The 19,427-nt window shown below is 36.0% G+C and overlaps 1 protein-coding gene across 1 annotated transcript in view; it reads left to right on the top strand.

Moving 5' to 3' along the window:
- cpne8 (copine VIII) overlaps positions 1–11,461 on the top strand; it is a 43,810-nt gene extending 32,349 nt beyond the window's left edge. Inside the window, exons 16-20 of the mRNA XM_053478808.1 lie at positions 6,080–6,207; positions 6,488–6,590; positions 7,254–7,311; positions 7,521–7,594; positions 9,250–11,461. Coding sequence (XP_053334783.1) covers positions 6,080–6,207; positions 6,488–6,590; positions 7,254–7,311; positions 7,521–7,594; positions 9,250–9,462 — 576 coding nt within the window. The 3' untranslated portion in view covers positions 9,463–11,461. The remainder of the gene's footprint in view (positions 1–6,079; positions 6,208–6,487; positions 6,591–7,253; positions 7,312–7,520; positions 7,595–9,249) is intronic.
- Positions 11,462–19,427: the final 7,966 nt, after the last annotated feature.

Here is a 19,427-nt window from a genome sequence, read left to right as displayed (position 1 = left end):
AGACCTGAAAATGCTCAAGACAGCACTATGCCCTACTTGTACAGCCATTTGAAATGTGCAGTAAAGTTACTGTAGATGTTATGGGAGTTTTGGGAGTAACTGGGACATTGAATACGTACGTTTTACATTTTTACTGTATAGAAGTGTTTGTAATTCTACAGCATTGTGCAAAAGAAAAATATGCTACAGTCACTTGTTTACTGTAGAATACATGTAAACATAAAATTACCCTTTTGGTAGAGCTGTGCACAAATGTGAACAATATACAGTACATGTAACAGTACATACAGTATTGTACAGTACTGTAACATACAGGTACAGTAAATCATTCTGGCACATCCAGACGTTCCTGTCTGTCTGGCCACATATTTTCATCTACATCACAACGGATGTTATCCCTCGCAATGCAGCGAGGAAAGTATCTCCTGGAGTGGCAAATCCATCCTCTGCAGGACTCTGCTGTGATGTTGTCACATGCTGCATCCATGGCTGCTAGCAGGGCCATTTGCTCATGTGGATGCTGGTCAATTCACCTGAGATCAAATCAAGGTGAAATTCACCTGAGATCAATTGTTCAATTTAGGAGACATTTCCAGGAAAAAATGATAAAGAAAGGTATAGAATTTGCTTGACAGATGACTAATATTTGACATTTGATAACTAGTTCAACAATTTTGTGTGTAATGACTCAAGCAATGAAAGTGAGACTATTAGTTTTATTGAGAACGACTATTCAGCATCCATAAGTATAATTAATTTTGACTGACATGACATAAGCAAATGGAAATGTCAAAAAACAGCAGAGAAATGTATGAAAGCAACTGATACATGTCCAAAATCATTTGCAGTTTGTTCAGAGAAAGGAGAAATTGCTACTATGATGAGCACAAATGACTAAATGTTGTGGAGGTTGAACTAATAGTTATGAGAATTTTAATTCTGATCTGAGAAACGCACCAAAGCAACTGAGAAAAACTGTAAGTTGCACCCTTAGGGTCTGGGTTCGATTCCCACCTTTGTTCTGTGTGGGTACTTTGGTTTCCTCCCACAGTCCAAAGACATGCGGATTCCACTAATAGGCATTCCCAAATTAGTTGTAGTGTGTTAATGACCGTGAGTGTGAGTGTGTGTATGTGTGCCCTGTAATGTACCCTGCCTTATGCTCTAAGTCTTCTGGGATAAGCTTCAGGCCCCTGTATACAGGATAAAGCGGCATAGACAATGAGTTAGAGTGAGTTTTTATGAATGATTTCAGTTCGTAGAAGTGCTGCTGTTATTGGTCTTGATGGTGAATGGGTGGAGGTTGATGGGATTTGTTATAAATTTGTTGAATGGATGGATGGATGGATGGATGGATTGATGGATGGATGGATGGATTGATGGATGGATGGATGGATGGATAGATAGATAGATAGATAGATAGATAGATAGATAGATAGACAAACGGACGGATGGACGGACGGATAGATATATAGATATATAGATAGATAGATACGTTATTCATTCCTATGGGGAAACTCACAAGATCTAGCAGTCCATAAATAGTTATATCTAGATAATAAGAAATAAGGTCAAAACAATCCTATAAACAAACAAAAAAATAGGTAAAATCTCCTGTGCATATGATTGTGCAAAGTTATAATATTTTTCTCACTCCTGGATTGTGACACCACTGTAAAACCCTTCTTGGCCACTTGCTCATTATCTGTTTCTTCTCTATTATTCATTTCCCCATTCACAGCCAGCGCTCGACTGATTACTCATTGCCACAACTATTTAAAAACTTAAGTACCTAGTAAATTATTTAAAAAAATGTGCTATTTATACAAAAAAAAAATCTAAGGTTAAAAAAGTTAATGCAATAGATCTTTAGTTTTATTTGTTTAAAAATGTTTGCATTTTTTTGCCAACAAAATAGCTCCACTAAAAAAGATCTGCTCAGGTCTGCCCTTTTGGCTAAGAGGCATCACACATGATGAAGCTGTTTTCCAATTAAGTGTTGCAGTCCTATTTCAAGTCTGGTTCTTAAGGATGTATCACTGCATGAAAAGAGGTGTATCTGTACTAGGAAACTCCCGTATACACCACTGATTTTCAGGAGTATATACAAGTACCACTGAGCGTATACCTCAAATTCCACCAAGCTAGGATACTTCTGGATTGATACCAATTCGGATGTGTCCTGCTGAGGAATCCTTCCATGGTACAGTTATTTGTTGCCATGGCAAATAATCCACGCAAGGATTTTGTCAGGAGACATTCACACCTCAAGCTCCATTTCCTTTTTCCCTCTTGCCCAACTCTGCTCTTCCCTATTGGTTTTTTATCTCAACATTGATTGGTTGTTTTAAAAAAAACACTCCCAAAAGCCTGACATCTATTGGGACATTACCCACTCACTACTTTTTATTTAGCCCAACCCAAGCGCTCATAACTTAGTGACTTGATTGGTTATTAGGCAGGTATGTAGATAGGCCCTATTCACCCACACACACAAACACACACACACACACACACAGTACTATACATCCCCCACATCCTTTAAAAATTACAAAAGAATTGATTCAGAATTTTTTTTATTAAAATCAAACCAAACACTAATAAATATACAAAGTAAGAATAAGAATAAAAACATCAAATATGGAAAAAATAAACAAATGTGCATTTATAAAGGTGCAATAAAATTAAAAGCAATACTAAAACAATCATGCACCAGTAATTGTTAGATGTCCAAAATAAATGTCCTTCTAGCTCGGTCCCATTAGATATTACACACTGACGGCATGGCACGCAATGGCATCCTCCTCATCGGACATCAGTTCCAGCATTGCTGTCTGCCACAGTTCTTTCTCTGCATCTGTTTGAACGTCTTTACACCTGGACTCCAGCGACTGCAAAACACACCATAGGTTAACCCCTAAAAACACTCAGAGATGTACCGAACTTAATACATAGATAAATTTGCACACTTACTCATCTTTTTCGGTTTTTAGCCCTGTCTTAATGGAGTCTCTTAGCTGAGACTTTCCTGGCCGAGACAAAAAGCATTTCCTCTGCAATTTTTAACATGTTGGTAAAAAAAAAATCAGATCAGTCACAGAAACAATTCAAATTATTAGAGGGACAAAAATAAAGAGACATGAAAATAATTACAATAGCAATTGTTGATTACACGCATGGTCTGCATCTGCAAAAGTCATCTTTAATTCCTCCAGCAGATACTGTATGTCATTACTGCCTGATCATGAAGTAAACTTATTCTGTGTGGAAAGGGAGTAGTGTCATTAATTATATTTAAAATGATTATGTAAAACCCCAAACATAGCATGTAAAGAAACAACATTCTTACCCAGTTTAAGGATCGTATTTATGTGGGTTGTTTTCTGAATTCTGGAGGCTCCTTATAGCTTCCTGTAATGTTGAAATAAAACTGCTTTAATACATAAATTTGTAAACAACATTGTCTAATTCGGACGTGACAAACTTTTATCTATCTGGTGTCTATGCTGGACTCCTACAACAATACAAGAAACAAAAAGTAGATGTGTAGCCAAATGCTTAGGCTAACTTGGCAAGGTATAATTTACTACTGTATTATCAGGTAACATAAAGGTCAACTTAACGCAATGCCCATGTTATGCGCCCTCTTAGCTCTTTTATGCACATGGCTTGACCTGCTGTCTTCTCTCATCAAACTTGCGCTTAAATGCATCAAGACGCTGAATAACTTCTTTGAGAAGAGCAGTGTGTGCAGCTTGCTTCTCCTTCAAACCCTCAAGCTGAAGAGACAAAGGCACATCAAGGCTAATCCCCCCACCCGGCTATGATAAGAAGGACAGCACCTTTTTCTGCTAGTCATTAACATACAAAAGGCCTTCACACCTCACAGCCATCACCACTCACTGCTAGCTGTAAGAATTCCTAGAAACTTTTACAGATTCCCGTATACATCCACATACATGAGGTATCTGGTCGTTTTACAAAATTTCCTTTGCATTCTACCTTTCCAAGCACTCTGCCTTATACATCTAGCAAACTTAATGTTTAGCGGGTATTTCCCATACCATATTAGTCCGGTTACAGCTCTTTTCATGCAGTGTATAGTCCTATTGCCGTCACTTAAATTAATAAAGAAAGGCACTATTTTTTCAATGTCAGTTTTCTTCCAATCATTTTGTAAATAGCAAAGATCCTAAAAAAATACAGATTGCCATTCTGAAGCACTAACAGAGCAACTAACAGAAAGAAAGATCAGGCCATCCAAAAAACAAGATAGAATTTTTTTCTTTAGTTTCAGATTACATGTCAGCACGTTGTCTTCTCTATACACACAAAGCGAACAGCGTATTGTACATGGATACTAAGTTCCATGTAGAGAAGTCTGTATTTATCTGTATTCTATATGGGTCCTTAACAGAAGCTATGCCTTTGGCCTGCAGATGCCTATGTTTGCTAACACAGCATTCTACAGGGCATAGCATTACACACATTAGCCATATGCTCTTAGCTGAGCAGTAAGAATTTAAATTTAATTGAGCTCCGGTGTAAGGATGTCTCATACAGGCTAGCTAGTAGAGAGTATTAAATAGAACTTCTGGAGTTCTCTGGAGTGATAAGTGCTTTACTGTCCTTTTGTTGATGTGCACGGCTTATTATACTGTATCATATTCGAATATAATGAGATCCTGATTTTTTGTTTTACTTTCGAAGCTTACAGTTAACATCTCATGAAAATCTAAAATCCAGAAGCTCAAAATAATGGAATATTTCATTTAGAGTTTGAGTAAAAGACTATTTATACGGTATAAATACCTTGTATATGTCGGTAGTTCATTACATGGATGGGAAAGATTTGACAGTTGTCCAAAAGTAGATAATCACCAGGGAGGGTAGGCCAGAGAAGGTCACCGCTGAAAGGGCTGTCTGTTTGCCGAGTGCTGTAATACAGCATATTCATGGAAATAAAAAGTGTGGTAGGTAAAAAGTGCACAAGCAGAAGGAATGACAATAGCCTTTAGAAAATTCTCAAGCAAAGCCTTGAAGACTGAAGAACTTGAAGACGTCTTCAGGTAACGGGCTACAACTGTTGCATTCTTAGTATCAAACCATTCTCGAACCAGAGAGGCAAGCAGTGTCTCATGACTATAGATTTTAACACGCAAGTGTTCTTGACTTGCCTAGATGTTCATGTGATATGGGTCTTCTTTAACATTGACAGGATTTTGCGGTCATATACTTTATTTGTCCTCTGTGGTCTTAGAGGCCTTTTGCTAATGCTAAGCTTGCCAGTTAATTCCTTCTTCTAAAGAATGTTCCAAAGTGTTGTATTGGCCACCCCCAATGTTGTTGCTATCTCTCTGATGGATTTATTTATTTGCACCCTAACTTGCATAGACCCCTTTTTGGATTGCATTTGTTAATCAGGGAGTAACAAGGAAACAGGTCATATGGTACCATGCAATTGCTTGTCAGCCATTTGTTCCATAATTTATGAGCCGCTAAAAATTTATGTGTATGTTTGTATATGTAAATGTCTGTAATTCTTGAATGGTTAATGCCACTTTTGTAAAATCTTTTTGAATTAAAGCTGAAAGACACATTTCATTTCAAATTCAATGTGGTATAAAGAGTCCAATTGGCAAAGGAATTTATCTTCTTATTCAATGTTTTATTTGTTTAACGATTTATTTTCTATATTCTACAATGGAGCTTGACATAATACATATGACATTAGGTTATTACGGAACAGCAACAGTCATTTGTTACTTTGAGACACGAAGGTCAACATTCATTAATATATAAACACATATATGTACTACTCCTAATTTTATAGTACCTTCATATATTCTAATAAACTAATGTACATTGTCAGGCTTATTTAAAATACAGCTAAAAACATTTTTTAACTTTTGCATTTAACTAGATTTTATTTTATGCTGTACATGCTACTTCTTCTTTTTATTATTATTATTTTTATTATTATTATTATTATTATCATTATCATTATTTTTTATTATATATTAATATTATAGTATTGTTTGTTTGTGTGTGTGTGTGTGTGTGTGTGTGTGTGTATTAGAATGGGAACCCAGGAAATCCATACTGCAGTGGTATTGAAGGTGTAATTGAAGCATATTATCAGAGTCTGAAGAGTGTTCATCTCTACGGCCCCACATATTTCTCACCTGTTATTAATCATGTTGCAAGGTGGGTAAAAGAACAAGTGACCACAGAGACCAGCCACAAAATAAACTACACTTCAGTGCCACACCAACACACTTGGCACAATACTTGCTAATAAACCAATGAATCTCACCACACTGTAGCAGCTTGCATGCTGTAAGTATTTATAGTCACCTGGATACAACTTAACATGTATAGTATACAATATAATGAGGTAAACAGTACAATATGTTATACTATGTATCACTGTGTCTCTGTTGGATTCTGTTTTCTGTATGTCTTTAATCCCCTCTCTTTTTCCCAGGTATGCATCATTAATAAAGGATGGCTCAGAGTACTTCATTCTACTCATCATTTCAGATGGAGTTATCTCTGACATGGCTCAGACCAAGGAATCTATTGTAAATGTATGTACTCCAAAACTCAGGTATTATAACCCATATGGAAGCATGCTGTAATACTAACTTCATTGAGTAATTTTGTTTGCAAGCCGGATTTACAGTAAAAGTGCCAATGGTAAAAAAAAAATGAACAGCTTTAATTGTATTGAGAGCAGATCTGATTATATTTCAAATGAAAAATGAGGATGTGTGAATAAAGTGAATTGGTTGAAATCACTCCTACTCATGAAGAGTATATGTGCCTTGAAGGTTCAAATAAAAAAGACAAAAAGATTCACAAAGAAAGCAAAAACAAAAAAGATATAAATTGCATTCATTTATCATTCCCTCTGAAGATATGACAATTAAGACACTGAATGCGATTTTCAAACCATTAAATGAGTGCAGTTTGGACCGGTCCTTCTCTGACAAGGAGTCATTTATAATGTGACAGCATGTCTTATCTCTTCCAGTACTGCTTAGAGCTGTTTATCCTTTTGGTTTTATGAGCACACTTTGTATTTTGGGTCTTATCAGTATCACACAGTCTAGCCATGTCCCATATCGCTAGGTAGCATGCATCACTATGGTATCTATTAAACCGTTTTTTTCTTTTGCATCTTTTGCAAATGACATTATGCCTAATATTTCCCTACTGTAATCTTGTCACTTAATCTTTTCTGCTTCAAGGCTTCTTGTCTTCCAATGTCAATAATAATAGTGGGAGTTGGATCAGCTGAATTTGATGGTAAGAGAATCATCAGATGTAATGTTTTGTAATGCTGCAACAATATAAGCATAATTGTGGGTGGGTATAGTTGTACCTATAAAAGTTTTTTTATTTTTTTTTTATTTTTCACATAACTAAGAATTAAATTGCAATTAACTAATTAACCTGCAGAAAAATCACTTTCTACAATGAATTCTTCTCAACTTTGTGTTTTGTTTGTTTGACAGAAATGGTTGAATTGGATGGGGATGAAGTCAGGATCTCCTCAAGAGGAAGGTTTGCAGAAAGAGATATTGTACAGGTAGAGTCTGGTGTTGTCTGTGAACCCATTAGCATCACAGACAGAGGTTCCCCTCAGTTTGGAATTGATATTGTTCTGATGCCATTAACATTGTGTTAGAGGCATTCGTTTTCCCATTGTCATGTAGTCAGCATTGGTATGACATCATTTAATTAAAGTACTTCTAACCTTGAAAAACCAACCTTATATTCTCCCAATGTCTGTAATGTTACTAAATGAACATCAGCACAAAAATTTTAAACATCTTCCTGGGAAAGCTCTACATTTTTAAAAAGCTTATAAACTGGCAAGTAATCTAATGGGAGTGTAATGAGTGCCTTATTGCAGGCAGAGCCACTTATAGGAGGATAAACAAGTTAATATCAGTTGTAATCAGGAGTTAATTTGGAATGGAGGGGGCTCGTGGGAGCGGATATCCTGCAACTTTGGTAAACATCAAGTAGAGCTCTGGTACTATGATTTGAAGGAAATGCAAATCAAAGCATATCATAATTATGATAGTAGTAATTATTTAACACAGTTTTACTTTATATTATAGCAAAATTATAGCAAATTATATAGCTGTTTAAATTCCTTTAGTTAACTGCTGTGTATTCTGCATATGCACTGTATTCAAATTAATGTCTCTGATCATGAAAACTAAATGTGCTTATTTTTGCTAACTTGTAATATGTGCTGTGTCTTGTATTTAAATCGAAGAATAATCTTATGATATTTTGGTTTTGATCATTATGTCAAATTTACAAAAAGCTCTCAGTTCTTAGCTTTAATTTAATCCCATATTTTGAATTACTTCCTTCTGCAACAGAAAGTCAGAGTCTGGTCATGCTAAACTGCTTGACAAGCTAAATATTAAAAATAGTAAGAAGATTAATAAGCCTCCTTTACTTTGCTCTTACAGTGTACAGATATGGAATTGTGTTTACGTTCTGTCTAAGGAAACAACATTTTCAAACACCAAAATAGTCTGAAGGAAGTAAAACACCTAGGAATCGTGTCTGTTCTATGTCTGTAACCTTGTTCATTCTCCCTCTTCAAAATATATAGGTTATATATAATTTTACCCGAAACAAGCGATAGGTAGCGGAGTAAACAGTGTGTGGCAAGACACAAAAATGCACTGACAAATCATGTTTTTTCTTTACAAATTACTAATGTAAATGTAAATTAAAATATCTTAAAAACAGATTTCGGGGAAAATTTTATTCGGATATAGTGTCATTGTTGTGTTTGTGAAAGGTAAAAAATTGACATAAACACCAATTTTGATTTGAATATGTAAGTTCTGCCCACTCAGTAGTAGTAAGAGCAATCTTTGACAGAAACTGATTCATCATAAAGTTCTTAAATCAGTGCAACACTCCACATAATTACACAGGAACTGAGTGGATTTTGACATCATTTTACACCCCTGTATAATTAGAGCGATCGACATCTAGGCATGTGCCTATTAAAATACAGTATAGGCTATTTACAGTAAAACTAAGTTACACATATTAATCAAATGACTTTATATTTATTCTCTATAATACAATTGACTTTTTCAGAGGATTTTATCCCATTTGAGTCTATTTCCTGTTTAACTATAGTGTAAACTTTATGGTTCGAGAGGGTTTTTACTCAAAGTCTGTATATGCATATTTTTCATTTTGCAGTTTGTTCCCTTCCGAGACTACATTGATCTAAGAGGGAATCACATCCTCAGCATGGCCCGTCTGGCCAAGGATGTGCTGGCTGAAATTCCAGATCAATTCCTATACTACATGAGAACCAGGGGCATCAAACCAAACCTGACACCTTCAACTTATTCTTCCAAACCCAGGACGGCTCTGTCCCACTCTGCAGAGTCATTACAGACGCAGATCTGAAGAGGACCATGGTAGTGCACTTGGTCGAGTACTGGGTTTTCCGTACTTGGCTGAGGATTAGGCTTTCTGAGTTATACAATAGCTGGGTTAGTAAGCCAACAGAGACTTCTGTTAAAAGCCTGAATATGGCTAGTACAAAGATTGATCTCATAATTGAGTTTGATAATGTGAGAACGGTTTATGTCTAACTAAAACAATCGTCATTATATGCCTCATACTTTTTGTCTTTTACTTCAAATGGCTGGCTGAGCTATAAACAAAATGTTTACAGTGTTTGTGATTTATACAAGCAGATAATTATATACCTCATGAATACTGAAGTAGCTGAAACGTTTTGTAATGTAACACAAAAGGGAGAGTGAACATGTGATGAAGATAGTGTTCAGTCTCTTCAGTTTATATTACTAACCATTCTGGTTTCTTCCACTCCACTGCCACACTGTGTTTCTGAACAAGTCTTAGAGCTGCTGTGAGGACAGGCCTTATTATTGGTTTCACACTAATTAGTAACATTTTACAATATGGATCCTTAATTAAAGTCCTTACTAACTTAGCAGGAACCGTAGTACTGCCATGGTAGTTTCTTACCAAAACTATTATATTAATATGTTTATTAAATTGCTAAAATGTATAAACAAAGTGTAAGTTGCATGATTTTGCAGTTAATATTAAATTACTATGCTGATAATATTCATCCAAACCAGCACCGTAACTTAATGTTACTTATTATATCATTACACTTTAGTCTACTTAGTTTATTATAGTGATAAATAATAATTAACAGTAAAAAAAACTGTTTAAAAACTTACTGCTAAGTTAGTAAGCACTAAATAAGGCATTATATAAGGAACTGTATTGTAAAGTTTTACAAAATAGAAGACAACAGCACTATAACAGCTTTTACATCAATGAGTATTAAAATGCTAGCCTGTAATTAAGTGTAGCTATAGAAGCATGTAACTGCATGCATTTTTTATAGAGTTTGTATTATACTGAAAAATTATTAAGTTGTTGTGCGGTATGAAACATAGGTGCTGTTGGGCAACATTTACTGACTTGTAGTATTGCACTTTATGATTGTGGAAAATTACAGCACAATTTGTTTTTTAATTTTAATGTTTACCTAATCGGGTTCACTTTTTATGGGTTCAAGTGAACTCTTCATTAACAAACATCATCCATCCTCCATTCAGATACCATCTGCGGTCTTGAAATAAGACGAATAGGTTTGTGTGTATTGATTGATTTGACTGTTTTGTACATACATTAATGAAAACGGGAAATATATAGGAAAGTGAGGAAAAACATGCAACTTGTATAAATATATGTTTAAATTATATATTTAAGTAATGATTTTTCCTCAAAGAAAGTGAGGAAACTTAGAACTTCATCTATTTACCATGAGAAGATGCCAGTTTAAAATGTACACCCACACAAGCTGGCTGACGTACAATATTATGCTTATAAAACATGCACAAACTGCATCAAACTTTAAAACCTGTCCTAAAAAATGGGACTCCCTTCAACATTTCATCACGTTTTTATGGTGTGATACTCATGCAGTTCCAAGATCTATCATGGACCTGCCTTAAATTTCTGGGTAAATAAAATTGGTAAATAAACCAAGACTGAAATTCTCTATGAAAGACAGAAAAGCATTTTCATACCATGCCTGTTGATTGAATAATGCATGAGATTCCCGTATGTCTGTGGAAAGGAAATTAATTAGAGAAAAAAAAACTCTTGTAAATCTGCATGTCTAAAAGTGAATTAAAGGAATAAACAAAAATGTGAATAGATGGTACAAATGTTTAGTGTCCATCTGGTAAATCTTTGAATGATCACATGGATAATGCGACTGATGGTGTTAAACACATCGTATTAAATTGACTCAGGTTGGAATGTCCTTTGATGATTGCAATAAAAGTAAATATGCTAATCTTGTTCAGTTTGTCATGTGCACAGGTTGTTCAAACTTCATTTGAGATTTTAGGTTTGCTGTCAGGATTTTGTCTGCAAAGCACAAAATTGGTAACTGTAATATTGTAGAATTTACTTATGAAATTAGTATACTTTTGCTTCATTCATTTGTGATCATTTAAAAGAGAAATACCACTTTTGCTTATTAATTAATATATTTCTTCTTTACTTACTACTGTTGCATGCCTCATATTCGCATGTGCATTGCGTTGAAAAGTGATGAACCTTTTGTATTTATCTCATATTTTTATACCCGCAATTTTTACAATATCATAGAATTTGCCTTAATATATCACAACATTGTTGGATTTACGACATGCCTTCACTGTATATTTGTTGACTAAGTATATATTATTTAAACAATATTTGCTTTAAAATTAAATTAATGTTTTTGCTCTTGTTGCATGATCCCAGGTAATTAAGCTGGACAGTCTAAAACAGTGATTGGCTGTTCAATAAAAAAAGTGCAAAGTATTTAATTAAGAGATGGTAATTTTTTCATTATTTGCAACTGTAATTATTTATGAAAATGTAGCATTATGTAATAGTATAAAATATATTGAGTCTGTTGTCTATAAGATGCATATTACTGAGTAGAAAATCACAAAGACAAGGTTATTACATTCTTACACAGTCTTAATTTCTTTTAATATATATATACACACACACACACATACATACATACATACACACATAAATGCCAATTGCATTAAGTTTTATTTAAAAAATAAACATTTCTCAAACCTGTTTAAGTGTTTACTTTCATGTTTAGCCTTCCACTTTTCTTGCTCTAGATTGGTGTTTTTGTTTTGAGTTATTAGCCATATTTAATTTATGCACATTGCTAATGTAACCTGGACAAACCTCTATAAGATACACTGCAATGAAAAAACTACAGATATAAATCTCTTTACACAATTATGACCTTTTGTGGTAAATACAGGGTGCATCTCATCACATATTTATAGATCGGAAAATGGCTTAAGTTATAAATAATATGCACAGTTTATAATATATAGGCAATAGCTCTTTTTGAGTAAATTGACAGTGAAATGATTGTTACAGGGCAGACATACCATCCTTAGTATTTTAGAAAAAGCAAGTAATTATACAGCCAGTTATTTAATTCACTTTGGGGCTGGGAGCTGCCTACATTTTAAAAAATGACTAATTGTTTGAACGTACACGTCATGTTCTTTTAATTGTATGTGGGTTTTTTTGTAAAAACAATGAAAAAATCATCTGATCATATTGGGCCTTAGTATTGGGCAAACACAACCTCAGACAAACCACAAAATATAACATTTTTGCAAAGCAATTATTTATTTATCAAAATTAAGCCTGAAAGAAAACAAAACGGGTGGGCAATTCTTGGTGCCCCCACACTGCTTCCACAGCTTTTAAGAGAGTAAGTTGCACCAGGTGCTGCTAATCATCAGCTCTTTATTACCTGATCATCAGCAGTTGTGGAGACCTCTATAAAAGCAAAAGTTTTGGCAGTTAGCTGAAGCATTCAGGTGTTTTGTTAACACAATACCGAGAGAGAAAGACATAAGCAATGGTCTTAGAGGAGCAACTGTTGCTGCAAATCAATCAGGAAAAGGGTTATAAAAACTTTTACAAACAATTTGGAGGTCATTGTTCTACAGTGATAAAGATTATTCACAAGTGTAAAGCATTCAAAACAGTTGCTTTCCCAGGAGTGGATGTCCCAGCACATTCACCTCAAAGTCAGCTTGTGCAATTCGGATCAAGAACGGGTCGTCTTCCACGATATGTGCGGTTTTGTTTTAATATACTCCACATGATTTGATGATTTATGCAAATGCAACTACATGTCTGTTGTGTTACTATCCTTGCTATGGATGTTTGTAACTTCCTTCGGTATTAATACTCTATCCATCCATCCATCCACCCACCCACTGTTTCACTGACCTAAAATATCAAACACAACTGCATTATATAGCTCAAAGCTTTTTCACAAAGTGCTTATTAACATCTCTAACATTTTATACTTCTCAGCTGCATATGTAATTCAGGCAATAAGCAAAATAAATACAAGAGCAAATGTAAAAAAAAAAAACAAAAAAAAAAAACATTTATATATGATACCAGCGTCTTATTAGTGTCTTTTCAGCATTCTCTGGTTGTCCTTAACTTGGATCCTCAGCAGAACTGTTCAGAAATGTACTCAGTGATATCCAAAAGTTACATGTCACTGACAGAACTTTACGTCAGTCGTTAGTTATAGGTTTTGGACTCATCCAGTTTCATAAAGAGTTTTTTCATTTTTAATTAAACACATCAGTGTGTCTCAAAGCCTGGTTGGATAGCTTAGGTCTATGGCAAAAATAATGCCTATGGGTAGCACTGGCCACTGTCTCAATGTTCTGGAGCACCTCAGCTCCATATTTGGTGGTCCAAGAGTCCACAACTCTTACCACAGATTATAGATATGGCCTGGCCTTTATAAACCATCTACAAATGTATAAAATAGGGTTTGGCTAATTGGCTGGATTTTCTTTATATATTAACCAATAAAAAAAAATGCAAATAATACTTTTAGTTAATCACCATTAAAAAAAACTGCTACCATCACCTTCAGTCTTCTTCAGCAACAAAATTTTGTTACTTCTTAGCAAGTGTTGAAGATGCCTAGGTATGTACTGAAGAGTTGGTGCAGGTTATTCAAAATGCTTTACTGCCCCCTTCTGTTTGTTTTTTTTAGGACTGTTGCACTGTCTCTTGCTGATCATGTACTGCTCACTCTTCGAGTAACTAACTACTTACATGTATACCAACGGCCCTGAAACCTAATATTTAAAGATCAAAGATCCGGAACGATTGGGTAATAAGCAAATTACCTTTGTTAAACTTGCTTGTAATTTACAAGCAACGTACACTCACTTTTAAGCCAGGTTGAGACGAAATACATTTCCCAGATAGCACACACACATCGCGGAGACGTCTATGCGACGTCGTCTTTTTCATCTGGCAGATGTCTGATAGAGGGCGTTTGCTCATCTGGCAGATGTGGCCGAGATGTCCGTGCCAGATGTTAGAACGACTATAGCCTAAGTATTTAAGACGTAAATAAATTAAAAAGACCCTGATCCGCTCTTTAGACGATGTTAATCAGATGTTTATACATTTGCCAAAAGTCTGATTCATGTCGGATAGACGTCGTTTTATTAAAAGGCCAGCCTCCCATTATTTTAATTAAATACCCGGTTAATTATAATTACCCATGGTCCAAAGACTTCTGTGAAGGAAGGAAGCACAAGACAAACGGGATAAAACAAATTTTTATTTTATATTTAATAAAAACCCTGTTTTACACCAGCAGCAACTTACAAATGAGGTCTCAATTTGAAAAGATGTACAAAACATAAAACACCATAAATACGTATTAATCATTAAAATATATATACACCAACAGAAACGTTCTGTACTGTATAACTGTACGACTTTTAAATATGACCGTTAGATACGTTGGTCAGGAAACTCTTGAAGTCAGATGCAGACAGGACACTTTTCAGTCACAAACTGCTGTGAAAAAATATAGAGATATATTTAATTAAAATGCATGATACTTAATTTAGCAAATGAACAATATTTATACGTTGTTTCTCTCGCTTCACAACTCATGAGAACAGACCGAAACCAGAACCGAACGGCAGATTAAGCACGCGCATATAACCGTCGGTATTTTAAGTGTGATTAAAAATACAATAAATAGCTTAAACCAAAATAACGTGACTAAACAGCAGGTGACATTTATGTTCAGTATTTCGTTTCTATTTAGAGAGATGGGAATTAATTCCTGCTTACCTTTTCCACACGCCCGCCAAACGTTTGTCTTCTCAACAAACTGTTCTTCTTCTTCTTTGGAGTTTAACGGCGGCTTGCATCCGTAAGTGTTGCACTACCGCCACCTTCTGGTTGATTCTCCTTTGGTGTTTCTCCACTCTATTTCCAGATTATTTATATATACACTCAGCAAAAAAAGGAACGTCCTCTGACTTTCAACTGTTTTTACTTTCAGTAAACTTAATGTGTAAATATTTGTATGAACACTAAAAGAGTCAACACCATAAGACATAAACTAAAAATGTTTCACAATGTGTCCCTGAATGAAGGGAGGCTCAAAATCAAAAGTACCAGTCAGTATCTGGTGTGGCCACCAGCTGCTTGAAGTACTGCAGTGCATCTCCTCCTCATGGACTGCCTATTGCGGACAGTCTGAGCACTGATGGAGGGATTGTGTGTTCCTGGTGTGACTCGGGCAGTTGTTGTGGCCATCCTGTACCTGTCACGCAGGTGTGATATTCGGATGTACCGATCCTGTGCAGGTGTTGTTACACGTGGTCTTCCACTGCGAGGATGATCAGCTGTCCTTCCTGTCTCCCTGTAGCGCTGTCTTAGGCGTCTCACAGTACGGACATGGCAATTTATTGCCCTAGCCACATCAGCAGTCCTCATGCCTCCCTGCAGCATGCCTAATGCACGTTCACACAGATGAGCAGGGACCCTGGGCATCTTTCTTTGGGTGTTTTTCACAGTCGGTAGACAAGTCTCTTTAGTGTCCTGCATTTTTAGAACTGTGACCTTAAATGCCTACTTTCTGTAAGCTGTTAAGGTCTTAACGACCATTCCACAGGTGCATGTTAATTAATTGATTATGGTTAATTGAACATGTATGGAAAACATTGTTTAAACCCTTTACAATGAAGATCTGTAAAGTTATTTGGATTTTTACATTATTGTTGAAATACACAGTCCTGAAAAGGGACGTTTCTTTCTTTTTGCTGAGTATATATTTCCCGTCCACATACCAGCAAATTTCTGATGATAAAGATACGTCGTATAGATGTACAGACGTTCAAAATATGACTATAAAAAACGACCGCAATGTTTACCAGATGATATGCTCTTTACCAGATGATACGCTCTTTACCAGATGATACGTTCTTTAGCAGATGATACGTTCTTTAGCAGACGTCTCCGCGACGTACCTGTGCTATCTGGGCTAAGTCTCTGGGTAAAAAAAAAAATGCCCCTGATTGACTGCATTTAGACCCGTAAACCAATGCAACTGTAAATTTCAAGCAACTTACATTCAAGCATCAGAAAGATTCAAAATATATTTCAAGTTATTGCAAAAGTAATGGCACGGTCTGCCTGTAAATTGTTGCTTGTGAACTTAAACAGCTTTATCTTTTAATATGAAAAGGTTTACAGATGTTTAGGGGGAAAATATCTTGACTGTTGTTTATGCCTAAAGAAACTAAATATGCAAAGTTCATTTATTATTATTATTATTATTATTATTATTATTATTATTGATGCCTATTACACAATACGACGTGATTTTTGCTAATAGATTTTTATTCATTATTCAATTACAAAGACATAAAAACAAATGCAATGCTTTAGGAGTTGGGGGAGGGACAAAATCACAGTGTAAATGCATAAAAAAAAATCATAAACCGTTAGTGTTTGCACATATGGCTTCAATTGACATAAAACCAATCACGTTGTCAATTCTTTAACAAAATCTATAGCAGCTGTCCAAGCATTAATTGTTCAATATGTAGCTTTATTAAATCTGGCTCTGGCACGTTCCAAGGTTAAAATAATACCAATAGGTTCACACATCACGTCTAAAAACGTGAGCACAACGCCAGCCAGCAAAAACGCACGAGCGTCGCGACGACGTCCCTCTCTATTGTAAGCGCGCTTGTCGTGCCACTCTGTTTAAAATGATCAAATTCCATCAGCTACCTCAACCGCTTGGTGGAGACACTGAGCTTTGCTTTGCACGTTTGGATTGTGACGTCCTCACCGCACAAGAGACGTGACGTACACTGAGAGAAGACGCGGGTGTCTCGCTTTTCCGTGCCCGCGGGGCAGAACGTGTCAGTCTGTTAGCCGTTAGCTGGTGTTGGTCTCTCGGCAGAGGTTCGCCACAGCGGACCATCTAATCCGCACACAAGCTTGGCTAACTCGCTCATTTTGACCGGGTGTGTGTTAGCAGACTTTAGAACTTTGTGACGTTAAACACCATACCCTCGCCTGGATGTTAACGTTGCCATGACAACGATGTGAAACAGGGGAATTATTAAGTTTTTCCCTAATATCGCACTCGCTGTAACTCCCCCACAAAAACTACAAACCTAACGGTTTATTGAAATAACGTTTTAATTTTAAGGTATGAAACTTTATTATAATTTATTACATTATGTTGTTGCATTTCTAATTTGTGGTGTATTTTTTTATGCCTGTATGATATCATTTATTGATTTTATCTTTGTATATTTGTTTGTTGAGAATAAGCACTTATTTCCATTCTGGTGGCTGCAACATCCTCCAAAAAAGTTGGGACAGTTGATTGTTTCCCAATGTGTAAAATCAAATTTTTTGTAAATAACACTTTTTAAGAATATGTACTGAAGACACCATTTGGTCAAGTTTAGCTTGCGTGATATTCCACCAATTTTTGTGTGTGTGTTTTTTGTATGTGTGTATTGTTTGTGTCCTGTGATGGATTGGTGTCCTGTCCACGGTAACAGGATAAGTGATATAGATGAATCAGTAAAGGCTTTGGGGGGCAATTTGAGCATAATTATGATTTACTATGCATTTATCAGTTCAGGATGCTTTTAGGATGAAGTCTGTACTGTACAGTCATGGGCAAAGTTTTTGAGAATGACACAAATATTAGTTTTCACAAAGTTTGCTGCTAAACTGCTTTTAGATCTTTTTTTTTTCAGTTGTTTCTGTGATGTACTGAAATATAATTACAAGCACTTCATACGTTTCAAAAGCTTTTATCGACAATTACATGACATTTATGCAAAGAGTCAGTATTTGCAGTGTTGGCCCTTCTTTTTCAGGACCTTTGCAATTCGACTGGGCATGCTCTCAATCAACTTCTGGGCCAAATCCTGACTGATAGCAACCCATTCTTTCATAATCACTTCTTGGAGTTTGTCAGAATTAATGGGTTTTTGTTTGTCCACCCGCCTCTTTAGGATTGACCACAAGTTGTCAATGGGATTAAGATCTGAGGAGTTTCCAGGCCATGGACCCAAAATTTCAATGTTTGGTCCCCGAACCACTTAGTTATTATTTTTGCCTTATGTGCCTTACGGTGCTCCATCGTGCTAGAAAATGCATTGTTCTTTACCAAACTGTTGTTGGATTGTTGGAAAAAGTTGCTGTTGGAGGGTGTTTTGGTACCATTCTTTATTTATGGCTGTGTTTTTGGGCAAAATTGTGAGTAAGACCACTCCCTTGGATGAGATGCATCCCCACACATGAATGGCCTCAGGATGCTTTACTGTTGGCATGACACAGGACTGATGGTAGCACTCACCTTTTCTTCTCCGGACATGGCTTTTTCCAGATGCCCCAAACAATCGGAAAGAGGCATCATCGGAGAATATGACTTTGCCCATGTCTTCAGCAGTCCATTCACCATACTTCCTGCAGAAGATCAATCTGTCCCTGATGTTTTTTTTTTTGGAGAGAAGTTGCTTCTTTGCTGCCCTTCTTGACACCAGGCCATCTTCCAAAAGTCTTCGCCTCACTGTGCGTGCAGAAGCGCTCACACCTGCCTACTGCCATCCCTGAGCAAGCTCTGCACTGGTGGCACTCCGATCCCGCAGCTGAATCCTCTTTGGGAGACGATCCTGGCACTTTCTTGGACGCCCTGAAGCCTTCTTAACAAGAATTGAAGCTCTTTCCTTGAAATTCTTGATGATCCTACTGTATAAATTGTTGATTTAGGTGCAATCTTAGTAGCCACAATATCCTTGCCTGTGAAGCCATTTTTATGCAACGCAATGATGGCTGCACGTGTTTCTTTGCAGGACACAATGGTTAATAATGGAAGAACAATGATTTCAAGCATCACCCTCCTTTTAACATGTCAAGTCTGCCATTCTAACCCAATGACAGAATGATCTCCATAATGATCTCTT

Source organism: Clarias gariepinus, chromosome 2, assembly GCF_024256425.1.
Source record: "Clarias gariepinus isolate MV-2021 ecotype Netherlands chromosome 2, CGAR_prim_01v2, whole genome shotgun sequence".
Lineage (NCBI taxonomy): Eukaryota > Metazoa > Chordata > Actinopteri > Siluriformes > Clariidae > Clarias > Clarias gariepinus.
This window is presented reverse-complemented; position numbering and strand designations above follow the sequence as displayed.